A 27973-nucleotide genomic window follows, 5' to 3' on the forward strand; every position below is an offset into this window, starting at 1 on the left:
TTTACAAAGAGAATAAAATATCAAAATTGTATTTTTGATATATAATAATTGGAATAATTTCCAATAATTGGAAAGGGATCACAAAATTTTTCAGTTTTAGAAAGACTACACAGGGTTGAAGAGCAGAACGCTTATGTTTCTGTACTTGCGGTTTTAATTAAGATACTTAAAAGGTTTATGGATTTGATCCAAAGGTCAACAAAGTCATTGGTACCCTTCATTGATTTGAATGGGCTTTATAGCCTCATGCTGTAGAGGAAAAATGGGGTTGATCCTGTTCTCATTTTAACTAGCTTCAAGTTTCACTGAAATCAATGGAGCATTACTTCTTCATTTGCCCTCGCAGAACTAAGAGCAAAACTGAGGTCTCCTATTTTCAGAAGGAGGTTATTGTGAAAAACCTACCTGTAGCTGGTGGTGGACATCAGTTTGCATACTTCTCAGTAACTTACTCCTGCTGTCCGTTCACTATGCTAGAATAGATACAGACTGTGTACATGAAAAGTAGGACCAAGTTTTCAGTTGGCTGAAGGCTTTCCTAATCACTCTGTCCAATTTAAGCAGTAGAAACCTAATGAAGACACTAGCTTTAGGAGCTCCTAATTCTTAGAGATATCCTTGATGAAGGATTCCTCTCTTCTGTTCCCAGCATCTGGTTAAAGCTCCTCACCTAAATACTTCAGGTTCTGATTGTCTGGATCAAGAGAAAACCCTGATGAAACCAGTAAAATAAGTTTTTATGCCAGAATTATCATGTGGTATAGCTGATCACATGATAATTCTGGTATAAAAACTTATTTTATTGTTTTACCTATTTTACATGTAGAAGTAGAGTAAAATTCTCACACTGACAGGTCCCATTATTAGAGAACCAAAGAGATCTCAAGAAAAGCGGTAACAGTATAATAAAGGAAAATATGAGGTGCTGACAAAGCAACGGTCACACATTTTGTGGCTTAGTACAGCAGTTGATAGTTAAGAAGGGAGAAAGAGAACTTACCAACAAACAATTCTAGCAAGCAAATATCAGTAAACAATAATTCACTGTAAAAAGAGCTTATTAGAAGAAAATAAAATGTAATTTTCACTATAATAGCTGAAAAAACCTTTACCCTTAGAAGATAGGTTTTTAGAAAAAGACAAGATAAAGCTCATAGATATCTCATTTTAAGAAGCTACAACTCAGCAGAAAGACCTTTGTTACCTTGATGGGTTGTAAGGGCTGGCTACTTTTCTACGACCCTCAAAAAACTATGATCCAGATTTAAGTGGCGATCTACAAAAGTCAACAACACCAGTGATTACTGTCACAGTCAACAGCTGTAACAGAATGGATGGTATCTGCAGTGCTGGACACATTAAAGCAATTTGTGAGCTTAGAGAAAGATGTTTTCAGAAACTACACAGGTGACAAAAGATTTGTCAGACAAGCTTTAGATGGTAGGACTATCCCTCCCTTCCTTTTTCCTGTCCCTTTCATCTGAAAAATTGTTTGTTTGCTTCAAAAAGTCTTTAAAGTTTTGACCAAGAATGATAACTGCTGAGAATTCATGGGAGTGATGAATTTTGGAAATTTTCAAATGTCTAGCTTCATCCTTAATTGTCTGACACTTCTGAAAGCCAGTCCATTCTCTAAGATAATGCAGACTGCCTCTTCTGTCAACCAGGAGTCTTTAAATAAGATTAGAACATCTTGGCACCTTATGACAGAAAATCACACAGAACAGCTGAACAGTTTCACATAGTTGTGCTCTCTGGAACAGTCTAAAGAAATCCCTTCCAGACGACATTGTCTAATCAGCCCATTAACACTCAGACTAGGGGAAAACCAGCAAAAGCAAGCTAGAACAGGAGATCATCATCTCCCGGCTCAACTTTCATTGCAATCCTGTTACTCGGGAGTTCTTAATGCAATGAAGGACAAAAAGAAACAGAAAGAAGGCTTTTGTTTTTGTTTCTCCAGAAGGGCTCGAAAGAGCTAACATATTATAGAAAGAAGAAAATGGGTTACCATTCCCTCTCCATCTCTACCTGTGACATAGGCTGAAGAGAAAAGAAACACTATGGAAAACTTTTTTTTTTTCAAGTCTTTCTCTCAAAACTAACTACCTGAAAGTCCTACACGGCAGTACTCCTCAACACAACAAACATAAAGAGGACTTCAGAGTTTGCTGACTGATGTTCGTGACAGCAGAGCTTCCTAACTGGTCTCAGCAGAATCACTTGTTTCAAGGCCCAGGTGTGGAATGGGCTTCACATCCACCTCACAGCATCACATCTCAGCTGGTGGCAGCTGGGTGTCCCAGACCAGCTGACTGGGGAGATCTGAGTCCTATTTCTAGTGGAGCAGGCTTAAACCTCTAAGGCCATGTCAATGTATAAGCATTCAGGCTCTTCACAAGCTTGAAGGGGAAACATGACATGCCTTTTTGTTCACAGATGAAAGCGTCTAACTTGCTTATCCCTATAATTCCTGAGGATGAGCTCCATCTCTCCCATATAATTGAATGAGCATGCCTGGTCAGAGTCCTGACATTTTGTATTGGGCTCTCATATAAAATGATGTGAGCACTCCTGAGCCCGGCTGTCTTCTAATTAGGCTGTCTTCAGATGGACATCAGCTCCACAAACCAAGTATATGTAAATTAACTCATTTTCTAACTATGTGGCTAACTGAGATTAAGTCCTAAGATATGGATGACACCTAAGTGTGGCTGAGGAGCTTCAGAAATGTATGGTATTGCCATGTATATATAGTCTAAAACTCAGCCTTTTCGTTGTACACTATGAAAGACAAAAGCTGAATGGCATTGTAGATGGTAACTGAGGCCTGTACGGAGCAACTCATGCCAGACTTTCAGAATGCATCCTTTGGTCCTACACATAACTCTCCATAAGTCAGCTGCCTGGGAGGTGTCTGTTACTGCTAAAAACTCTGAACGTTCTGTGAAGATAACACTGTGCATAACTGTATGTATTTAAATGTTAGAATCACACAACACATCTGTAGCTGAACCGCTACAGATTAAAAACTGAACTGAACAGATTAAAAAACAAAAAATTCCCTGACCACATTTTCATTGATGTTCATGTTGAAAAATGTGGTGACTCTACTGATGTTGTCATCTGCTGCAATTAGCCCTTAAATTAAAAAATTGAAGTATTGAATAAGTACTAATCTTAGGTGGCATAGAGGTCGCACAAGGAAAATAAAATATTTGTTGAAAACTGTTCAGTATTTTGTTAGAATTCCAAACTCCTTAATGCCAAGGACTTTGTTAATATACTTCAATATATTATTTTATAGGGAATCAATTTCAATTAAAATTCATTCAAATGGTGACTAGAAAAATTCTATAATATTGATCTTAAGAGGGAACCAGCACAGCTAAAATTATTAATCATACTTGAACGTGCCATAAAACACTGGGCTAGTACCGTGCTTTATGATCATGTCAAATAAAGAGGTTAAAAAAAAACACAACTCTTTCCTTTATGGAAGATGCCAGAGATCCACATCCTGCACAGTATTGAAAACGCAGTTCATAACACTACTGACTGACTGTATAAGTGAATAAATGAAGGTGCTCTGTCATATGAACCATAAAAGCCATTAAGAGAAACTTTTATTTGAATAGAACCACATTCATTTTTAAAATTACATTACAGAAAAGGCTTTTAAAGAATGCGAATGAAGAAAGAGAAGTTTTAAAATAAGACACGTTCGTTTTACGCAGCTTAGAAAAGCACCATCATGAAGGCATAAGGAGTGAGTTTTTCTCCCACCTCTTTGAATCTATCCAGTAATTACAAATCTTTATTGCACAGGCCATAAATGCTAGCAACAGGAAGAAAAATGCTTTTGAACTTATTTGGCAGTACTCACCTTCAGGGATTGAAAACAGCAGAACTTTATATCAAAAAAGGCTTTAAGTGACTTTTTTGTTTGTTGAAAATGCCAATATGGAGAAACACTTTGCTAACAGAACGCATTCAAGCAAGGTGTCAGTAACACCAGTGTCATAAAATCAGAAATACAGTGCTTCGAAAGCCCATCTGAGTGAAGAGAGCTCTACCCAGAGGGTCCCAGATGTGATCACAGAGTGAGACCAGGGATCGGGACTCTGCTTAAGCAGCACCTGCCACTGTCAGAGTACTGGGAAGAGGGTGCTGGTCTGATCCAGGAGGGCATTTCTTATTTTCTTATTTCCAACTCTGCTCATTCAGATTGGCTATCAAGGTGTTAGCTGATGAAGACAGTCAAGTTTTGAACCAGAAGCTCAACAGTGAAAATTTCTGTGCACTTTCAAAGAGTAGGAGAGTATAGTTAGGGCTCTGATTTCTTCACTTATTTCAGAGAACAACTATCAATCCTACTTTTATTCTACACCTGACTTCTGGAAAATCTCATTAGAAATGACAAATATGTTACATTGTAAATGGCACCATCTTACAATATGTAGATGTGCTATATTTAAATTCTGTGTAAACAACGGTACCTATCGCTGGAATCCCTTTTACCAGCCTGTTCTTTTCAGCTGGGTGAAAACAAGTGATTTCTGCTGGCAGCGATCACAAACAGCTGCTGTTAAATTACAGCCTCTGACTGTTAAAAACTTTCCTGTTTGGTTGAAAGTCTTTCATGAATGGTCACAGCAAAACAGCAATATTCTATTTTTTTTTTTTTCTTAAACCTTGAGCAAAATTGTTTCTTCTCTTTCCAGTTTACATATATATAAAGTATACAGTTGTAAGATCTGTTCATTGAATATGTGAGACAGTTTTGGGTATGGATTGGCTTAGAAGAGCCAAACTTCCCAGACCTAATTTTCCAGTAGACCGATTTCTAAGAAATTTTAAAAAGCGGGAATTAAAAAAACCCACCACATTAATAAAACAATAAGAAAATCAGACAACTGCAATCATATCCTTGCAATCATACAAAATGGGTAATATTGCATTCCCGCTAGACTGAGTTGCAATGTTATTTATAGAAACACAAAAAAACCAAGCATCTAATAGTATTATACAGCTAAAATCGCAACGCAGAAGTTCATCAGTACAAATATTACAGTTGCATACATCACGCTTCCTTATTCATACTCCAAAATAATATACTATGTACATCCAACAACAGTTCTGTGCTAAACACATCCAGAGTGCACTGCAATGTATTGTCCAGTGTATTGGAAGTTATTCTGCCAGCTGAATCACTTTGCAATTTGCTATGAATATATATTAGCATCACAGCAACAGCTAAAAGGTAATTATAAGAACCATACTACTTTAGTGGTCTATCAGGGACCATCGACTGTACTGCAAAATATATTCTTCAGGTTAGAAACCAGAAATATGACATTCAAATAACTGATGACATAGATGGAACCTGATATTCATCATCACTGGTGCATGTAGTTTAACATTTTATCTGTGCTCAGATATACTCTCCACAAAGAGTATTCTACTCCAGGTAAAGCAGATTAAAACTACAGAGAAATCCTCAGTGTATACTTGTAACCTGAAAAAAAATTGATTTACATAAGTCATAACAGCGCCTACAGTCTGAAAAACCTCTCAGAAACAAGCACAGCTTCTGCCTACCGAGTCTACGTCCTCTTCAAGTGCTGCGTAAGTCCTTGACTGGGAGAAAAATACAACAAAGACTGCTCTTTTGTACTCTAATGGATGGCAGCAAAGTCGCTTTATGGTCTTGGAAGAGAAGTGTTAAGCACTTAGTAACAGTGCTAAGATTCCTACAGCAGTACAGTAGAGAACGTACAAGGGAAGAGCGTACGAAGGATAAGGATATTAGTGAAAAGAAAGCAGTAAGCAGATCGGTATTTGTTTATATATAATCAGGCAATTTAGCATGTTGAATCCTGGAATACAGTTTATTCCTCGACTTTGGGACAAATTCTGCCAAGATTTCCATACTATTCTTTGTTTTCAACTCATGAGGTCATCAGAGATGTTAGATCATAACAGGACACAAAGCAAAGGAAATCAGCCAGGAATTAAGTAGAGCTTTTCTGAAATACCAAGTATTTTTTTCTGTGCATTGGACAAATGCCACGTACGCAGCATATGCAAGAAACATTTGCACAGTAATTTGTGCTAGAAGAAGAAAGGCTTTTCCTGACTAGCTGGAAGCATTAGGGTTAGAGAAAAAAAAAGAAAAAAGAAAAAAAGTGAGGTCAAGACAATAAAAAGAAAATAAATGGGTGCCTGGTAAGAGGACAGTCAACATTTCAAATGCTTCACGCCTCTGAACACCACCACAGGGACATGAAACGCAAATTCCACAAGCGTTACACACTTCCTCCCACTGGCTGCCTGAGAAGGCAAACACTGCCTACCTTGAGTGCTCACATAGGCAACATCTGCTGTTTGTTACGCACAAGAAAAGGAGTATTTCTAGAGGAAGGAACTCATGACTCCTCAGGTGCCAAAACCTTGAGTCCAGAACATACCCAGGAAAGAAAACAGTACATCCTGGAAGTGTAACAGGATCACCCTTTATCATAAACATCAGTTACTGATTTCTTTATAGGGATAACAAAGAAAAGTCCTGATCCCCAGCAAAGCCTCTTAAAAGACATGAAAGACAGCAGACAACAACCGTTTAGATACTAGTGTATCCACAAAGTCCACACAGCAGTGGGACTGTAAGCTTCAGTATTCTTTTAACTCCTAATGACCTTCCAGTTCTGCACTTCACAAGGTCCTATGTTCTCAAATTTTCTGATTGTTCAAGTTCCTTTTCAGGCAGGTGTGTAATTTCCAGTTATTGGTGCTGTGTCCTGTACCTATTAGAACAGCGAAGGTCTTTGTCAGTGAAAATTCAGAAAATGGGAGTTAAGTTTAGTGCTTCAGTGCTTTCATTATGGAAAACAACAAATGTCCTCAGATATGATTATGAAAGCTGGAAACGCAGCATTCAAATTCGTCCAACCTTCAGTGTTTGAAAGGAAGAAGTAGACAAGGTGAACAGGAATTAGGACTATGTTTCTGACTGCCTGGGGAGGTTCTGTGTCAAACAGCTCACACTTTCTTTGCCTGATCATGCTTGCCTTTACTCTAGTATTAAAAGATTGCTACAAAATCCTTATAACAGCTTTTAGCAGGGTGGGGTTCATAGTTGTGGTTTACTCACCACATTGACCCTTAAGGCAATGTTTCTGTTATGATTTTCCTCCAAAACCCAGTGAACAATCCATCACTAGAACACAACCTCATCTTTCCTCAGAAGGTATTTTTCACTAGCTCAGCACTGGTGCAGGACTTAAAACTTACTGAAGAAATAATGTCAGCAGCTATCAACAGCTTTGATGCTTTTCAGGAAAGCACAAAGCCTTATTCTAAAACTTTTTGCTAGCAGGACAATTTTTTATTTTATTATTTTTTTAAGAAAACAGCACATTCTGTGGCCATATTCAAGTTTTGCCCCATATCAAACTCAGGGAGAAGCTTAGGAGGGGGCCCAATGTCATCTTAAATTCATATGCTGAGCCCTATTAGCCAACTGCTGTCTGTGCATACTTTGCTGAGAATCCCACATCACATTGTTCTACCATTTTGAGGACAGTCTCTTCTATGCTAGCCAAAACCAGGAGTCACATTGAAAAATCTCAAAATAGATACTTCCTGTAGTTATGTAAGGCTTTTTTCTTTTTTTTTTCCTAATGATCTTTCAACTCAGGTTTAGAGTGGAAGTAGTACAATAACAGTGATTTCAGCAGTGTGCCGCTCTCCCCAAAAGACACTGGGAGATGTTTTGTCAAATTAGTTCCTCAACATCACTAAATCTAGGAAAAAAGCACAGATTGGTAGCTGGGTCTGTGCCCTTCTATCCTAGCGAAGGTTGGAATAGCGTTTCTGCTGATAATAGCCTCAATCAAACAGTCCTTATTCCAAAGAAAAGTCTTCCTTAAACTCAAGAGTTGACAATCACATACTGTTCTGGCTTTACTGTCCCCAGAACACAGTGGATGGTGTTTCCTGAATGAAAAAGAATGAAGCAGTTTTAAGCAATTTTCTAAAATAGGAGTGGAAAAGAATGCTGGTTTTCTGTTGAGTTTTTAAAATGAGGTTAACTTTCTCTGCAGACAACAGAACACAGAAACACTTAAAATATCCGATAAGTACTACATAAAGCTTTTTTGAAACTTTCCCTATTCTCTCCATTGGCAAACAGGATATGAACTAAAGTCAGTGGAAGTCATTTTGCTGACATCAATGAGCCCCAGATTAGGACCTTACTACTTGTAACTCAGCTGGTATGCTAAATGAATTCAGAAAGGATTTTTAACGGCTTTTTTTACCTAAAGATTCTTGAGCTGTGAATTATGAGATACAGGGCTTTTTTTCCCCTTTTATTAGAGGACATTTTGGAGCATAGAAGAGGACGGTGTAGCTATTGCAATTTGCACACTGAATTTCCAAAAGGCAGAAACTGCTGGCACGCAAATGTGTTATCCCTCAGAAATGTTCTACAAAACAGAAAAGGACTAACAGGAAGCTATTCCAGTAATAACCTGGATTAGGAGTGTATAAACCATACTAAGTGTGGACATAGTTTGAAGAAAATGTGCAGGAGGACAGAATTAGTTTCAGAGAACAACTGACATGCAGCTTTACAGACTGCACTTAGTTGTGAAAATGTATCTTAATCTTGGTACTTGCAAACAAGCACTTTCAACAGACACACTCCAACGTGGTGTAAATGAGGTGATAAGGAATAGGAATACTGCTGTCATTCCATCACTCATCGCCCCCGATCTGGGATCATACAATTAGCACAGATCTGGTGCACAGGAGAACATTTTGTAGTCAATAGTACAGTCCTATAGGCTTTATTTAAGACGACTAGAATGGCCAGTGCCACTGCAGGGGAGGACTGCAGGAGCTGCAGACCATCAGCTTTTGGTAGGCTTGTGCTGATTTTCATAAATCATACCATGGCATGTCTTTATACAATCAGACTATATAATGTTGTTCTCTTTACACTGCAGAGAGAATACATTAAACACCTACCAGTGTATCAACTGCTAAACTTTCCTTCATAGTCCAGCATGTGTTTATTCATGCTCTTGCTAAAATCTAAATTTGTATCCTCAGCTTCGTGGACAAGGAATAAATCTCAAAGGACGAATTCCTTGAAATGGCCGTCACCACTGTCTGACTAATTGTGACTCGTGGTTGATGCGTCCAGAGGGGAACAAGAAGCCTGGAAATATATAGTCCTGAATGACAAAAACAGGTTGATGGAGAGAACTGTCCACAGTGACCAACTGATCCAAATTTATAGCTTCTGGATCTTCACTGTCCCTCACGATTAAAGTCCCAACTTCCATAAACTAGCCTAAACCAGTCATGGCTGGTTATAAAAACTTTGCAGTCTGTGAACTCTCTTAACAATTCATATGTAGGGAAAGAGAGAAAACAACCAATATCAGAGAAAAAGATTTAGGAACTGTGGATGAAAGGATGAATGGAAGAGGAAAGGCTTTACACAACTGGGGATGGCACTGATACTTTAGCATAAGCATTGTGTTTGACCAAGAAAATACGGGGTGAAGTCATATTCACAGATCATAGTGATATAAAGGAGCCCTAAAGCTCCTCATCACAACCTACATGACACAAAGCCTGAAGGAATATTCAGCTAAGACATGAGGTCGTTCAGATAAAATGCAGCTTACTCAACTAATCAGAGTTTTTCCCCAAACACAGTGAGAAAGGCTTAATCGGGAACATAATGCCATGTGTGAAGGACATTTTGTTAAAAATACACTGCATGTACTAAAGAACTCTATTTTTTTCATACGATGTGACACATAACAGGCACTGAACCAAAAAACCACAGAAGTGTGTGGTTTATGCTATCTCACTGGACTACCAAGCAATGTTTAACATTGAGTAAGTATCGCAGATATGTATTAGAAGATGTATAAACATTACTTTACATTGTTACCACAATGACTGCTTCTCTTCTGCATTACCACAGCTGTTAAAAAGCCTTAACAGAGTGCTAATAATGCAAGTCGTTATAAAACATCTTAACTTCATTTGGAAAATATGTACAAGCTTTTTTTTGTTCCTGCTTCCCTGTTTCCTAACCAAGATCACCATATTGAGCCCAATTTTGCTTTTTTTAGCAGCTTAAGTTAGAAGCAACTCTATTCCAGTCAATAAAATTTCTCCAACATGAAAAAGGAATCAACCATCTGCAAAAAGCTGAGTCTAACAGGTAATTTTCCATTGACAGCTCTTACCATAAAAGAGGTTACAGAGATTACTCTTTTATCTGAAGTAAACAATTAATAGAAGTTAATTAATTAATAATTAATTAATAAATAGAAAATGCACAATGTCTATAAAGACAGCACGTTATCTACTTTACTTGTAAATATTTTCATGTTAGTAAACAGACATTAAAGTAAGGTTACTCTCAAGCTATAAATGGAGCTTACTCGTCATTCAAAACAGGCAGCTAAACAACTCTGTTTATTTATACATTATTTTACCTTTTGTTTCCAACTTTGAAAGTATGTGGAATCTATGAGACATTTCCACGCATCATTTCTTGCAGAAGAATGTCAAGTCACCTTTTATGCCCTCAGGCAAACTTCTACCTGATCTCAATAGCTTCCTGCACCAAAATTATTTTTCATACCTTGTGTGAGCAGTTGGAGGTTTCGGACTTCTTCTCTCACCTTCAGCTGAAGGACTTGCTGCAGAATGTGCTGTCGCAGGCTTTCCTGGGCAATGCCCATTCGTTCAAGCTTTTTGTCAGTAAGTCTCAGCAAAGCGCGGCCTGAATGCAAAAATCAAAAAGAAAAATTACCCAAGGATTTTCACTAATGCAATATTCTCACTCTGATAGGCTAATTTCCTACAGCAAAAATTCTCGGTCTGAAATGATATAGTCTCATCAGTTAGATACTGTCTTACTGTCAAGGATCTGTGTTTAACTCTTCCCTTTCTTTTAATTTTATGTATTGTACTGACACTTTGTGAGCCATTTTAGGCATGTAAAATAGGTAACTGCTACCATTTTAGATGACCAGTTGCTGTAGCTGAGTGCCAGCTGGTCCCCCTAACAAGTCTACAATTGGTCCAGGTGTCTAAACATATCCTCACCTATTTTCAAGCATCTAAATTACAGTCAAAAAAACTTGACTGAAAGAGAATTTGAGCTTTTTGATCAATTTAAGATATAATGAGGATGAATATTACTGCAATTTAGACATGTTTACAGTTTAGTAGCAACACTTCTCAGGACGACCCTGTACTTAGAGATCCAGCCTTCCAAATCCCTCTGCACAGTAAAAAGAATGAGCAAAGAAAGGAGGTGAAAGGAAAAAATCTCACATGTCTCCATAGATATTCAGTTGTATCTAAATGATTCCTGAAAATGATATTTGCCTAACTATAAGACTGCCTCTGCCAAGGAAAGAAGGCTAATTGTCATAGATGACTCCCTTCTGAAGAGAATGGAGAGCCCAATATGTCGGCCAGATCTTATCCATAGGGAAGTGTGCTGCCTTCCTGCAGCCCAAGTCAGTGACATTATGGTCTGGATCGACACTGATTACTACTCTTTACTGATAGTTCAGTGATGAAGTCGCTGAGAGAAGCTTGAGGGCTATCAAAAGGAACTTCAGGGGATTGAGACAGTCAGTTGATGGAGCAGTGTTGGTGGTATTTTTTTCTCTCTCTTCCACAGCAGTTAGGGATACTGAGAGGACCAAGCAAACAAATCTGATAAATACGAGGCTAAGAGGGTGGTGCAGTCATAGGAATTTTAGATTTTTCAACCATGGGGTGGTTTACTCACAGCCTGGTCTGATGGCTGCAGATAGGTCTCAATGGTCTCAACAGAGGAAATGGATCCTAGCCCACAGGCTGGCAGAGCTTGTTGAGAGGGCTTTAAACAAGGTATGAAGGGGGTAGAGGATGAAATAAGGCTTGCTTGAGATAAGCCTGCAGGAATTATGACTGGACTGGGGGTGAGGCAAGTTGTTCAGCTGAAGTGCATCTACACCACTGCACAGAGCATGGGCAACAAACAGAAGGTGCAGGAAGCCAGTGTGCGACAGGCAAACTATGACTTAATTGCCATTACTGAAATATGGTGGGATTGCTCCCATGACTGGAATGCTGCAATGGATGGCTATAAGCTCTTCAGAATGGATAGGCAAGGAAGTAGGGGCAGAGGCATGGCTCTCTGTGACAGAGAGTGTTTTGATGTTGTTGAGTGCGAGGATGGCAATAAGGTTGAGTCTCTCTAGATAAGGATCTGGGGAAGGGCTGACAAGGCTGACATCCTGGTGGGGGTCTGTTATAGTCCACCTAAACGGGATGAAGAGATGGACAATGTGTTCTACAAGCAGCTGGCAGATGTTGCATGACCACCAACCCTTGTTCTCATGGGGGACTTCAAATTCTCTGATATATACTGGAAATACAGTACAGTGCAGAGGAAGCATTCTAGGAGGTTTCTAAAGTGTGTGGAAGACAACCTCCTGATGCAGCTGCTAAGAGAATCTACCGGGGAGGTGCTGTGCTAGACCTGCTGTTCACAAACAGAGAAGGACCGGTGGGAGATATGTAGGTTGGGAGCTATGTTGTGCAAAGAAACCATGAAATGATAGTTCTCGATTCTTGGTAATTTAGGAGGTCAGCAAAACGGCAACCTTGGACTTCTGAAAGGCAGACTGAACCATTCAGGATACTGAATGTTGCTAGGGTACACAGGGAGAAAATTAGAATGGCAAAAGCCAAGCACGAACTCAACTTGGCCACTGTTGTAAAAGTGAACAAAAACACAAATATATTAACAGTAAGAGGAGGGTTAAAGAGAATCTCCATCCTTTACTGGACGTGGAGGAGAACATGATAAGGATAAGGAAAAGGCGAGGTTCTCAATGCCTTCTTTACATCTGTCTTTAATAGTCAGACCAGTTATGCTCAGGATACTCTACCCCCTGACCTGGAGGTGTGTATGGGGAGAAGAATAAAGCCCACACAGTTCAGCTAGAAACATTTAAGAGACCTTGTATTCCATCTAGACAGTCACACGTCTATGAGGCCAGATGAGATCCAATCAAAGGTGCTGACGGAGTCGGCGGAGGTGGTTGCTAAGCCATTTTCCATCACCTATCAGTGTTCCTGGTCAACTGGAGAGGTCCCAGAGGACTGGCCATTGTGCCATTGTGACTCTCATCTACAAGAATAAGGAGGACCCAGGGAACTACAGGCCTGTCAGTCTGACCTCATTGCCAGGGAAAATTATGGAACAGATTATCTCACACGGCATTTGTGGGACAACCAAGGGATCAGGCCCAGCCAGCATGGGTTCATGAAGGGCAGGTCCTGCATGACCAACCTCATCTCCTTCTATGATCGAGTGAACTGCCTGGTGGATGAGGGAAAGGCTGTTGATGTGGTCTAGCTAGACTTCAACAAAGTCTTTGACACTGTCTGTTATAGTATTCTAGAGAAGCTGGCAGCCCATGGCTTGGACAAGTACACTCTTTGCTGGGTAAAGAGGTGGCTGCAGGGCCAGGCCCAGAGTGTGGCGGTGAATGAAGTTATACCCAATTGGTGAGTGGTGTTCCCCAGGGGTCAGTATTGGAGCCTGTCCTGTTCAGTATCTTTACTGATGACCTGACTGAGGGGACTGAGTCCACTCTCAGTACATCTGATGACACCAACTTGAGGTGTTGATTTGCCTGAGGGCAGGAAGGCCCTACAGAAAGATCTGGAAAGGCTGGATTGCTGGGCTGAGACCAATGGGATGAAATTTGACAAGATCAAGTGCTGAGTCCTGCACTTTGGTCACAACAATCCCAGGCAACAATACCAGGCTTGGGGCAGAGTGGCTAAAAGACTATGCAGAGGAAAAAGACATGGAGGTGTTGGACAACACTCAGCTGAACGTGAGCCAGCAGTGCACCCAGGTGGCCAAGAAGGCCAATGGCATCCTGGCTTTTATCAGAAGTAGTGTTGCCAGTTGGTGTAAGGATCTGATCACCTCTCTACACTCCCTATTCCCCACTGGTGAGGCCGCATCTTGAGTACCGTGTTCAGTTTGGGGCACTTTACTACAAGAAAGACATTGAGGCCCTGGACTGTTTCCACAGAAGGGTAATAAAGCTGGTGAAGTGATTGGAGCACAAATCTTATGAGGAGTAGCTGAGGGAACTGGGATTGTTCAGTCTGGAAAAGAAGAGGCTCAGGGGTGACCTTATTGCCCTCTACACCTGCCTGAAAAGAAGTTGTAGCAAGGTGTGGGTCAGACTCTTTTCCTCATGTAACTAGTGATATGAAAAGACAAAGTGGCCTCAAGTTGCACAAGGGAGTTCAAGTTGGATATTAGAAGAACCTTCTTTTCCTAAAGAGTGGTCAGGCATTGGAATGGGCTGCCCAGGGAAGTGGTGGAGTCACCATCCCTAGAGGTATTCAAGAAATGTATAGGTGTGGTAATAAGGAATGTGGTTTAGTGGGTAGCTGGATTGTTGGACTAGATGATCCTAGAATTTTTTCCACCCTTAATGATTCTGTGAACAACTGATGTTATTTACCTGGACTTGTGCAAAGTGTTTGACACTGTCCCACACAATATCCTGGTCATGAAATTGGAGAAAAATGAATTTGATGAATGGACTTCTCACTGCATAAGGAAGTGGCTGGATGGTTGCACTCAGAGGGTTGCATGTTAAATGCAGCAATTCAACATCCAAGTGGAGACCAGTGACAAGTGGCATTTCTCAAGGATCAGTGCTGGGACCTGTGCTGTTTAACATCTTTGTAGGTGACACGGACAGTGGGATCAAATGCACCCTCAGTAAGTTTGCAGATAGCACCAAGATGAGTGCTGCACGCTAGAAGGAAGGGATGCCATCCAGAGGGACCTGGACAAGCTTGAGAGGTGGGCTCATACCAACCCTACGAAGTTCAACAAGGCCAAGTGCAAGGTCCTGCACCTGGGCTGGGACAATTGCAAGCATAAATGCAGGCTGGGAGGAGAATGGCTTGAGAGCAGCTCTGAGGAGAAGTATTTGGGGGTATCAGTTGATTAAAGAGGGAAGTGATTCTGTCCCTCTACTCTGCTGCTGTGAGATCCCACCTGGAGTACTGCATCCAGTTCTGGGGATTCCAACAAGAAGAAAGACATGAAGCTGTTGGAGCAGATCACAATGAGGGTCACAAAGATGATCACAGAGCTGGAGCACCTCCCTTACAAGGACGGGCTAAGAGAGTTGGGACTTTTCAGCCTGGAGAAGAGAATGCTCCAGGGGTACCTTTATAGTGGCCTTCCAGTACCTGAAGATATCCTGCAGGAAACCTGGGGAGGGACTTTTCATAAGGGCATGTAGTGACAGGGCAAGGAAATGGCTTCAAAGTGGAAGAGGGTATATTTAGACTAGATATTAGGAGGAAATTCTTTATTGTAAAGGTAGTGAGACACTGGAACAGTTTGCCCAGAGAGGTTTCCCCAGAGAGACTAAGGAAAGGAAGTCTTCTCATTGGTTGAGGAGGATCTGGTCAGAAAGCGTCTAGCCAAAATCAATGAACACAAATCCATGAGCCTCAAAAGAATGCACTGAGAGAACTGGCAGAGGTGATCACTGAACCACTATTAACTTTGAAAGGTCTTGGCAAACAGGTGATGTGTCCGAAGACTGGAAGATAGTCAGCATCACCCAGTCTTCAGAAATGGCAAGAATGAGGATCTGGGAAACTAGACCAGTCAGCCTCTGTCCCTAGAAAAGTGACAGAATTCTGGATACCCTCTCCAATTAATTGGAAGAGAATGTTATCAGGAGTAGTCAACATGGATTCACCAAGCAGAAATCATGTTTTATCAGCCTAGTAGCCTTCTATGCTGATGTCACAGGTTGGATAGATGGGAAGAGAGCAGTGGATGTTGTCTACCTTGACCAAGGTGTTTCACATTGTCTCCCACAACATCCTTGTTATGAAACTTATGAAACTTGTGGGATAGAGGAGTGGATGATGAATTGGATTGACAACTGGCTGATAGGCAGAGCTCAGAGGGTTGTCATTAGCAGCACAGAGTCTGGTTGGAGGCCTGTAACTAGTGGTAGTTCCCCAGGGGTCAGTGCTGGGTCCAGTCTTGTTCAACATCTTCATCAATGACGTGGGTGAAGGGATAAAGTCCACTCTCAGCAAGTTTGCTGATGATACAAACCTGGGAGAAGTGGCTGACACACTGGAAGGCTGTACTACCATTCAACAAGACCTAGACAGACTGGAGAATTGGGCAGGGAGGAACCTGATGAGGTTAAACAAGTGTAATCTTGCACCTGGGGAGGAATAATCACATGCATCAGTTCAGGTCAGGGGATGACCTGCTGGAGAGGAGCTCTGCGGAGAAGGACCTGGTGGACAACAAGTTGGCTGTGTGCCAGCAGTGTGCCCATGTGGCCAAGAACACTATCTTTGGGCCAAACAGAAAACCAAAACATCAAGCAGAGCTTGACGTTAGAAAAAAAAACCTTTCATTCCTTTCTTTCATCTTCCCCAGCGCTGTGAGATAGTACAAAGAGGAGTGTCCTGCGGCCCTCCACTGCTCCTAGATCCCCTGTATATATATTTGCCTGTCCAAAGGGGCCCTGATCAAGACTACCAAAGCACACTGAGCTTCACTGATACCACCTTGGAAAACAGCACGTTGCTTGGTTCATTTTTTCAAACAGGCTCAACTCTTTACCTCCTCCAGTTCTGACTGCAAGCATTTTTAATTATTAAAAATCCCTGCTTTGATTTTTTCAGACTTTTTATTCTGAAAGCAGAAGAGGACTGTAGGAACAATCTCCTCCCCCCACAACACAGTAGACTCTCTGCTGACATTACTGGGGCTTTTGGATGAATGGTGCAATTTAGCTCATCATAAAGCGTTACTCAACACTTTACAGCAAGATAAGGCCCTTAATTAATCTCTTTTTTATAAAACAGCAATATGGGTACATAATTTTTATGATTATTTTAATTAAAGATAAATTAAAGACACGTAATATTTGCCCCAAACCAAGTAACTAGCAGTATTCCTTTCACTACTGCTAGATTTCACTCAGTAGTTCCGTGAAGTGGTTGGTAGGGTCTTGCTATGATGTAATGTTAAGTACTGGGATTTATTATTAACAACACTAGATCTTAATGAGCAAATGAAAAATGACATGGTTCATGCATTTTCTGCCCTTCCTTGTCTCTCTTGCACTTGAAGCTATGGAAGATGATGACTTTTTGATTAGGAACTTCTTCTTTGAAACCATAAACAAGAAGAATTCTATGGGTTAATGTAATAGCAAACTATGGAAATTAGTTCCTTACAGATCAATGCCAGCTGTCCAATTCCGCTGGTGATAGAGATAGTAATAATGACTTCAATTTTTATATCACCTTATCACACTAAAACATCTTAAAGCAATTTACAAAGGATGTACAGTAGTCTAACAGTATGGTCTATAATGTCAAGCTAGTAGCTGAAAGCAAACAAAAAATAAACAAATCATTAGTTTAAAGAGTGCCAACACCCTTGTCATCTTAGGGCAGCAGCAGAAATATGAAAGGAAAGAAAAAGGCCATGCATCTCATCCAGTATACCCCACCTCTTTTCAGCCATGGATATAGTCACTACTCTTCCTCCAGGCACCTCCTTATTTTACATTCAAAGCAGTTTTCTATCCAGTTACTGCCTTTGGAAGTTGAGTATGCACAACACAGAGATGTCTCTTTTCAGCTCCTGGCATGCCCGTTCTTCTGCGGCTTTGGCTCAAAGTGCAATGCCATTGGAAAAAATTGTCTTTGACTCATACTGTTTGCAGCAGCTTTTACAAGCTCTCTGAAGTTAACTCCTTCTTACACCAAATCCAATGTGACCTCTTGAGGCAGTGATAAAGCAAGAAGGCAAATATCCAAAGGCAGAAGTTGACATTTCCAGAATGTAGAAAGTGCCCTGAATTAAGAGAATCCAATCCTTCCCATACCATCCTCCTCTCCCTCAGCATTCAAAACAACAGAATCCAAGCCAGAACTGAATAACTTACTGTACTGCAACTAAGTCATGCCTTTGAAAAGGTGCAGTTGATGACTGGACCACAGTCACAAAGCCAGTTAGCTACTAAGGCCATGGCCCTGGCAATCAACTAAGGATTTCAGATCCTTCACTATCTTACTTCCTGTACGTAGATATCTGAAGGTGTTAAGGACACTGCAAGGATTACTGAACACTGAACCCAGTTGCCCAGAGAGGCTGAGAAGTCTCTGTCTTTGAAAATGCAAAAAAACTAACATAGTTTTGAGCACCTGGCTGTAGTTGTCCCTGCTTTGAGCACAGGGGCAGGATAAGATAGTTGCCAGAAGTGCCTTTCAAATCCAGCTATTCTCTGCTGCTGTGACTCAGCCTTCATGAAGGATCTCAAGATTAGGATCTATTTGCATTGAAAAAGTGCAGACTAATGGAGACAATGAATAAGAATACACAAAAGATGGTAATTTTGGCAAGCATCAGAGACAAAATAGACTGCTATACAGTAAATATTGGGGCTAGATTATTAATTTTCAGAGTATGTTGGACAGAAAATATTATCAAGAGCAGTACCCATAACAAGCATAAAGTTTTTCAAACAGTTTACATTGATCTCTGCTAGGCTACAAGTAAAGGAACTTTGCTTACATCCCAGGAAAACTTCCCAAAACTAAAGAATAAATGTTATTTCTTTAAAGGCTGTTTTACATACAAGTAGTACCTACATGCACTGAAGACCCTAGGAGATTTTTTTTCAAAAGCTTCTTGGCCAACAAAACAATAAAGATTGTATAGTTGCAAACACCTAAGTCTTGGCTCTCATTAATTGCACAGCACGGAACCAAACGTTGTAAAAAAAAATAATCGCTCTTAATATCTACATGCATCTTTTAGCACCTAAAACTCAGACCTCTCACATTCAGGAAAGTGCAGCTGTGGAATGTTCTGAGACACCCTGAGGGCAGCAGTGGAACATAAAATATTTTCCAGCTTAATAATGGATTGATGGCCTAATTTCTTCTAATACGACTTAGCTGTTGCAGATCTCATTTGATCAATCTGGGATTAGATGAAAATTTGAACGGAGGGAGAAACATTGCGTGCCACAAAACATTAATATGAGTATAAGCATTGGTCCAATGAGGTTGGCATTGGCCCTAGAGCAAGGAATGTGGTGCAGTCTGCTGTACCTAATAAGAAATGTTCATACCTCCCCTCACTGGTAGAGTTTACTGCTTCTTTTCTTTTCCCTGAGCCTGGGAAGCCTCACTGACTGCCAGTTCACAGACATGTAGAGAGAGACGATGCTAGAAGTCTTGAAAGTATACTTGTAATGAAGATAAATAAGTAAAAGAGGATTTATTTTAGAAGTGTGGAAAGAACTGAAGAAATTCAGAAAGATGAGAGCAGATAGTACGAAGTTGATCTCACTCAAAACCTTGAAGAAAACTATGACTAATTACCACTGATGAAGATGATAAAACCAAAAGGGGAACAATGTGTATGAAATGTGGCAAAGAAAGGTGGTTTTGTCTCCTGACTACAGTGACAGGCATAAATGAGTATCAAGACAAGATATTCAGTTTACTTACCACAGAGCACAGAATTCAACTCGGAAAGAAAGGAAAAACAGAGAACACAAACACATTAAAAAACTCTCTACTGCCAGACCAGCAGCTCATTCAGCTTTGTATTCAGAGTGGCAGTAGGGAATGAATTAAGGCAGAGCTACTGGGAGTGTTACTTTCTGAAGTCATTCCTCTTGTATTGTGCCAGCATCCAAAACTGTTACACTAGGGATAATAGTGAGTACCTCATTTTTAGCACCTACTTATTGTCTTCATGTCCATACCTCTGTCTTTTTAATCCTGCTTATACTGTCTGCCTCTGCAGCCTCCTGAGGTAGCAAATTTGAGAAGCTTGCTGCCCATTTTCACCTGTTTTATACTGATTTCTTACTAAGTGCTTCAAGAGTTTCCTAGTTTATGCATTACAGTATTTGGTGAACAATTCCACAGCCAGTTTATCTGTTCCTTCCATGATTTCTAAAGCTCTGTCATATGCCTTTTGATCACTTTTCAGGATGGACACAGATGACAAATCTAGAAAAACAGAAACACTAAATACTAAATTGTCCGAACTGAAAACCTGAAAAAACATTTACAGGCTAGAAACACTATTTTATGTTGTTGACATGATAGGATATTCTTAATCGGTAATAATCTGCCTCTCTGGTTTCTGCATAGAACAATTTCAGACATAATTTTTGTATTTATCTCTCTTTAGTTCTACTAACACACTCACAGTTCTAGTTCACTGGGTTTTCCTACTTGAAATGATCTGATCATAGCTTTCCTTTTGTTTGCTTCTCTTCACTTCAGTGCTTAAAAACAAGCCTCATAGGACTTACCAGATAAAAAATTTCCATGACAGAGATAGAGACTTTAATACCACTGTTCAGGTGCTGGTGAGACAGAAGCATAAAATTTCCAACACGCTCAGAAAAGAGGAATTCAAACAAGAATAGGCAAAGAGAGAGGCTATGACTTCATAGTGAGGAATGGTGTAATTATTTCATGTGAGGAGGCTAGAAAAATGTAAAGTCACCCACAGAATGAAAACAGCCTCACAATGGCAGCGGAGGGAGATGAATATCAGGGAAAGAGAACTATTAAACCAAAGAAGTTAGTTAAATAAAGGACTGGTGGATATGAACACAATTGAGGAAGATGGGTTCAGGAACTGTTTGTAAAAGAAGTAGTACAAAGCAAAAATTAGTAATATTTTCAGAATTAACTTGATATGACTTAATGACACTGTTCTTGATAACCCATCCAATCTTAAACAGTCCTAGATTTTTACCCAAGAATTTAAGAGCACACCACTCTTTCTCATGCCTGTCTCATCACTAGTCAACCAGACACATCATTGGCTTCATCATCAATGCCTTGTGGCAAATTCCCAGCTTTTCTTGCAAAGCAGTTAGATCTGGCTTGTCTTATTCGTTATTTTAGCCCAGAGACTGGTACAGACTGTAGGTAAACTGCAATTTGCATTACTCCTCTCTTTGCCCAACTAGAATCCCAAGACAAGATTCAATTGCTGTAGAAGTAAAAATGAATTCATTTTCTATCAGACTTACCACTGCAGCAAACACTTCATCAATCTACATACTAGCATAGGGGCAATTGCCAGCATAGGCAAAGAACAATTTTTTTCCCAAAATTGCTATTGGTAGCTGCTGGGCACTTCTGATACAATTAACACCTCTCAACTGGGGACCTACTTACATGGATAGGAGACATAAGGAATACTGGTACAGAAATAAAGTGGCGGAGAGAATAGTTTTAAATGATGGAGAACAGAAGGAGCAAGGGAAACTCTTCAACCTGCATCATATGTATTCTCTTCTCCTGTTAGCAAAAGCAGAAAACCTCCACGAAGCTGCAGGAATTATCTTGTGGTAAGTCACAGGAGTGGGAGAGGCCCAAACTTCCCGTATGCCTTCAGTGGAAGAGCAAGATAGCACAGGAAGACAGTTTAGATTTGTTCATGTATTAAACTAACACTGGATTTGTCTTTATTTGTTAACATCATCAAACAAGAATAAGATGACTTCCTGTCTTTTTATCGTTATTTGTTGGATCTTGGATGAGGCCAACTCTACAGTAAAGTTTATGAAAGCAAACACTGTCATACTGGTCAATTCATGTCTGACTAAATTCAAAAAATGTCCTGTGTAAACAAAGACACCTTCTGAATATTATCTGTACCCTTTCTTTTCACATAGTCTCTGTTTACAGTTGTGAGAGGAAGGGATGGCTATTGTTACTGTTGCCACCAAGTCTACAATAAAACCAGTTTATTTCCATAAAAGCCCTCTCAAGTCACAGTTCTTTTGCATCATCCTGCTCTTCCTCTGTACTTTGAGGTGCAAGCATGAACAGGATATGGATGAAAAATAACACAACCTTTAACACAATTGCATTTTCACATACAAAATTAGCAGCAACCAAGATATGACATTGTTTCTAAGTCTGTTTCTGACAGACTGGTCAGTAATAAATCTGTGAAGCTAATCTTAGCATTGCCTTTCCCAATTCCCTCCATAATCCAACAAATAATTTTGTAATTTCTATTTTCTTAGTTCTGACCTAGTTCTGTGAGCTACATATCTCCCAGTCCTCAATGTTCTCTGAAAATGCACCGTCTTGGGTGATGTCTTTGTTGCACTCTGTTTTTTCCATGGCTCTTCCCAGGGATCTCTCCCAGCCAGCTACCTCCAGCTGTTTCTCCCCAGCTACCACAACCATGAGGGCTGCTACATCCCATTATTGGGTTCCAGCAGGTTCATCTGCTCAGTCATAATTATGCCGTCGAAAGAAATCAACTAACCTGCAATAAAGGTGAATTCATGTAAGAATACTCAATTAAAAGAGTATGGGTCTTGGATATTAGTTTTAGGGATTGCATTTTAAAAGTACAATAAGATCTTAAAGTCAGTACTATACCTCTGCTCTGTCCCTGGTGGAGAGAGGCTTCCTTTCAGATAGGCAGCTCAAAACAGTTCAGATATCCTCAAAAGCAATGCTAGAAATAAGATTCCCTTTCCAGAAATGAGTCTCCTGACTTTCAAATCCTCCCATTTAAATAAAATAACAACAAAAAACAAAGAAAGTGCAATTCCACAATTCCTGCTACTTGACTAATCCACAACATTTCATGAAAGTATTTTAATTGTGTGCTGTCCAGTGGGGAGAATCAAACATCCTTATATATAGCAGCCTTCTTATGACATGTTGGACCCTAGTGTCTAAAGAGTTACACATATACTCTGAAAGAACTTTATTCTAAGAAAATCATGGTTTTATACAGAGAAAGGAAGGAGTTAATGAGAAATGTGCACTATGATTACTGGAAGTGATTCAGTAAGTAATTCACTGTACTGATGGGAACTATATTGATTCCTCACAAGTCTTGGGTAAAAGACTGTTAGACAGTTCTGTTTCTCAGCTGAACATATTTGGGACCTGATGATTTTAATAGGAGGAAATAGTAATAAGTTGAATTCCCTTCTGAAATACAAATTCAGGCACAAATCATATTACACCACTTTTCAAATGTACTGTAAAAGGTGAGACAACCATTTTTAGTGCTCTCAGGAAGGACCCGATAGGACCCACAAAGTAAATTAAGGATAAATGTAAACCTTTAGCAAGCAGTCTATAAATCCACATTGCTTATTGCATATGCATTCTCCAACCTACTTCCTGGCCATACAAAATTATACATTATCTACAGCTATATATAAAGATATAAAGACATGTAATAATGTACTTCTATTATATTGCACATTGTATTTTTTTTTTAAGAAACAAAATCCAGGACTATTGTTTGCTGGTATCAGTGTGCTAGATTTATGGTCCCTCTACTCAAATAAACAACCTCAAGGTCTTTTTTTGCTTGTAACGGAGTAAGTGAATCTGCCAACACCTTTGATTTTGTCTACCATCAGCAGGACACACAGTTCTTCAATTCCTTGTTAATCCAACATTGCTCACTGTGCAAAACATCACGCATTAGATTCTTTATTAATTACAAAAAAATCACATTAGATCATGCCTGCTGGCAAAATTGCTGTTAATTAATTTAGGAGTAAACACACATTCATATATTATAATGCACAGCTTCTACACAGAGCAGATTACAAAAGGGCAAGCCAATTTTGGAACCATTAGAATTGACTGAACTCTTTATAGAAAATTCAGATAGGAGCCTTTCCTGTAACTTCTAATGGCAGACCTTAGAAAAATCACTTTTTTCCAGAAAAAAAAGGTTAATTTAATACCACGAGGAAAATAGTAACCACAAACAGACACAAAACCAACATTTAACTCTTGAAGTGCCCAATTCAACTGCAGCTGGGAAATTCCTGAAACTACACAGAAAGCTGTCTTATGTTTTGACATTTCTAAAGCAAAAGTTCTGCAGTTCTGCCTAGAACTGCTGTGCACATATAGCAGAGGGGAAAAGCCCCACAGAGTACATGTGAAATAAAAAAAGCTGCAATTTCATTAAATGAGGAATAACACCTATTCCTGTCACATACAGATGTACCCATTGAGCTCTTTAAAGTACATTAATAACAGGGCTGAAGACCAGGTTCTAGGAGCTTTCTCCCACAATCCAAGGGACAGAAATTGTCAGTAAATATTGTTGCTTGCTTTAATTTGCTAGTGAACAATTCAATCAATAACTCAAAGTTGCTAGGCCACAAAACACGCACCAAGGTCACAATTCTTCAGTATGCAATATATGGAAGGATAAGGAAAGACGATCTATTTCTACGCATGATCTTCCACGTTTTGGCAACACAGTGGTGGGCAAACTTTGGGACCATCTCACCCCTTCTGTGATGCTGGGAAGAGAGGGCACTTCCTTCTCTTGATTGCTCTGGCATACAGCATTCATACAAAAATTTACATGGAAGAGTAGTATTTAGAAAATGTTTAATTCATTCTCCGAGTTTCTTTTAACGCGAAACTTGCAGGAAGTAAGGAGGGCCTACATAATGTGACCAGACAGCTTACTGTACTGCATAATGAAAGCTCTGTTGGCCATCACAAGTTCCAGAGGACCCAAATTTGAGAACTCAGATTTTCTATTAATAATTTCCACTCACTGCTTTGGTGAAAAAAAAAAAATTAAATTAAAATTTTGTTTAATATTAAAATAAGCTTTGAAATCCCAGTACTGAAGAACATACGTTTCCTGATCAATATCTTTAGCTCTCCTCTGCTCCACACTCCAAGCAGCTTTCAGAGGTGCTTTCGTCCATGCCTGTTCTGGCTTTACCCTCAATTTTTAAATAAAAAATGAAATTGAGAAAGGTTTTATGTTAATATTCATGATGTTAATAATTAATGTTAATAAAAATGGAAAATTAAAAGCACCATGCTTACAGGTTAAGCAGTGTAGTCTGCTTCAATCCTCGTAGCCTGAAGAATCAGTCATATCTCTCCCAGTGTACTGCTATTTCTCTTTGGAGACTCTTAACCAGAAGCCTTGCACTTGCCAAGCTGCATGTTCCACCTTTCATGGTCCCTTAACTTATAGTTTATACTAACCATTTTATAACCCACAGGACAATAATTTTCCTAGTGTAACTGTCACCTCCAGTCAATTATGTACACAGTCTTACAGAGACAGATACTAATCTCTTGCTGCATTGCTGGTTTCGTGGTATGACGAACTTCATAGAGCTCCTTTGCATTTCTTCCAGCTTTTATTACTGTAGCTATGAGGTGAATCAGGACATAAGGATTTTATTCTGCTTGTCTATTCCTCCTGCTTAGTGCTTGACCTACAGAAGACTATGGGACAACAGACATTTTGGATCAGAAATAATACCTAAGCCATTTGTTGTATTTAATCTGTAAACAGCTAGGCCCTATGACATATCAACATGCTACTCCATGACAGAGATCCTAGGACCCTGAGGAAATGCGGCCTGTCAGCAGTGCATTTAGGATGTCGTATGCGAGACAGAAGGACACAACATCTGCAGCTGCTGGGTTTCACTGCTTGCTCCCAGCCCATTTTCAAGGCCAGGCCCTGAAGTCCAGAGTTCTAGTCCCCAGGGAATGTCCACGTGGCTGCACACACTCTTTTTCCCATCCCCCAGTAAAACTACTGGAAGCCCAGGCAGGCCACAGGACTGGACGCAGGATTTGAAATCCCTCAGGGTGAGGAGAAAGCCAGACATGCTTCTGCTAGAGCATCACACGTAGGCCCTGCGATGCCAAAGGCCGCAGCTGGGTCTGTGCGTACCTAGCTGGGGCTTAGTGGCAGATGTCTGGAAATGAGCTTCAGAGCAAAGCAAGAATGCAACACCACTTCCCAAAATGCTCTCTGCCTCCAAAAACCTGTCATTTAGGGGACAATCAGCACAAATGCTGCTGGTCTATTTGAATTTCAGCTGAGTCTAAGGTCAACGGACAGCTTCCAGTGATTACTGCAATACCTAGAGTTTCTTGTGACAGGAAACTCAGCAATGATTTTAAAATGGCAGAATAATTGTCCCGTCCTCCAGGTGATCTGATCCAGCAAGATGGAGCAAAAAGAAGAACCAAGTGCTGCTAGGTAAACATAAGCTAATTAAAACGTGAAAACAGGCATTAGATTTCTATAATGAAGATAATGTACAATCAGAGAAAACTCGCAGTGAAATGGGTGAATCTGGACTCATTTCAGCCATCAATTTAAGCCTTTAGAAGAGGCAGTTCAGAGTTCACGTTACTGCAGTCACTACAGAAGGAAGGTTGAGATACTAGGGGGCTGTTTATCTCTGCATGAAATGCAGTATTCCAGCAGGCCTCAGAAATAAGTGTGGGAAAGAGTAAGAGAAAGAAAAATCTATATGAAAACCAAACAAATACTAGCCAACTCCCAGAACTCAAGAAATTCACTTTGGTTTTATATTGTATTGTCTTTCTGATTACTTCCTTGGGTTTTCTTTCCACCATAAATGAAAATCTTCTCATTCAAAAACAGCTTTCATTGCTTCAGATCAGCAAACACTTAAGCACTGCATTATGGATGAATTTTCAGTTACACCTTGTTTTTATAAAGGAGTATATGGAGAGGAAACGTTTGAACACATGGCATGATCTACCTTTAAGACTAAAGAGGCACTTAGTTCAAAAGACTCTAATCAACAAAATCAGATTAGAGGAAAAGCAACAACTGCCACTAGTGAATGTATTATAGGCCATATGAATAATTTACAAATAACAATTTATATGAAGTAATAAAATTGAAAACTATAATCACAGAAATTTCCAATTATAATACTGAAGAGTAGCTACATAAGCAGTCCCAAGGAACAGACAACACACTGTTTGAACACAGTGGCTTTACTTACAGAATCTGCATTATGTTAAATCTATGGCCAGACACTGTCCTGGAACAAAGAACGACTATTCTGGAAGGTTCAACTGGGATGCATCCCCTCATATTTTGACCAGAGAGGTGGTGGAAGCCCCATTCATGGATACATTCAAGGTCAGGCTGGACAGGGCTCTGAGCAGCCTGCTCTAGCTGTAGATGTCTCTGTTCATTGCAGGAGAGTTGGATTAGATGACCTTTAAAAGTCCCTTCCAATTCCAATGATTCTATTCTATATCAGAACTTGGACATAAAAACAAAAAACCTTTTTTCCACGGGTTTATACAGAGAGAACAAAAGAAAGAAATACAACATTTTCATCTAAAAGTTTCCTAAACCATAACTATTTTCTGAGAACTAATACTGAATCATAAATTTAACTGTTCGTCAAGTACAAAGTTGTTTACTTATCTTCATCTCCATTCATTTGCTTGCACTTAGTCTGGAACGTGTCCAGAGAAGGGCAATGAAACTGGTGAGGGGTCTGGAGCACAAGTCTTACGAGGAGCAGCTGAGGAAGCTGGGATTGTTTAGTCTGGAGAAGAGAAGGCTCAGGGGAGACCTTATTGCACTCTACAACTTCCTGAAGGGAGGCTGTGATGAGAAGGGGTTTGGCCTCTTCTCCCAGGCAACAAACAGGACCCGAGGAAATGGCCACAAGTTATGCCAGAGGAGGTTTAGATTAGATGTAAGGAAGAACCTCTTCTCTCAAAGAATGGTCAGGCACTGGAATGGCTGCCCAGGGAGGTGGCGGAGTCTGTCGCTGTCTGTGGCAGTGCTCAAGAGATGCCTGGATGAGGAGCTCCGAGATATGGTTTAGTGCTTGTGGTAGCAATGGTAGTAGGAGGACGGTTGGACTAGATGATCTTGTAGGTCATTTCCAACCTTGTGATTCTATAATTCAGTATAAAAGCCAAATCATTTCAGGGTAAGCTTCAGAACTAGTTTTGGTTATGCATGAAGTACAAT

The 27973-nt window shown here is 40.0% G+C and overlaps 1 protein-coding gene across 1 annotated transcript in view; it reads right to left on the minus strand.

Moving 5' to 3' along the window:
* SAMD12 (sterile alpha motif domain containing 12) overlaps positions 1–27973 on the minus strand; it is a 178973-nt gene that overhangs the window by 81177 nt on the left and 69823 nt on the right. The window contains exon 5 of the mRNA XM_031552972.1: positions 10676–10816. Within this exon, the coding sequence (XP_031408832.1) occupies positions 10676–10816 (141 nt within the window). The remainder of the gene's footprint in view (positions 1–10675; positions 10817–27973) is intronic.

Source organism: Meleagris gallopavo, chromosome 3 (assembly GCF_000146605.3).
Source record: "Meleagris gallopavo isolate NT-WF06-2002-E0010 breed Aviagen turkey brand Nicholas breeding stock chromosome 3, Turkey_5.1, whole genome shotgun sequence".
Classification (NCBI taxonomy): domain Eukaryota; kingdom Metazoa; phylum Chordata; class Aves; order Galliformes; family Phasianidae; genus Meleagris; species Meleagris gallopavo.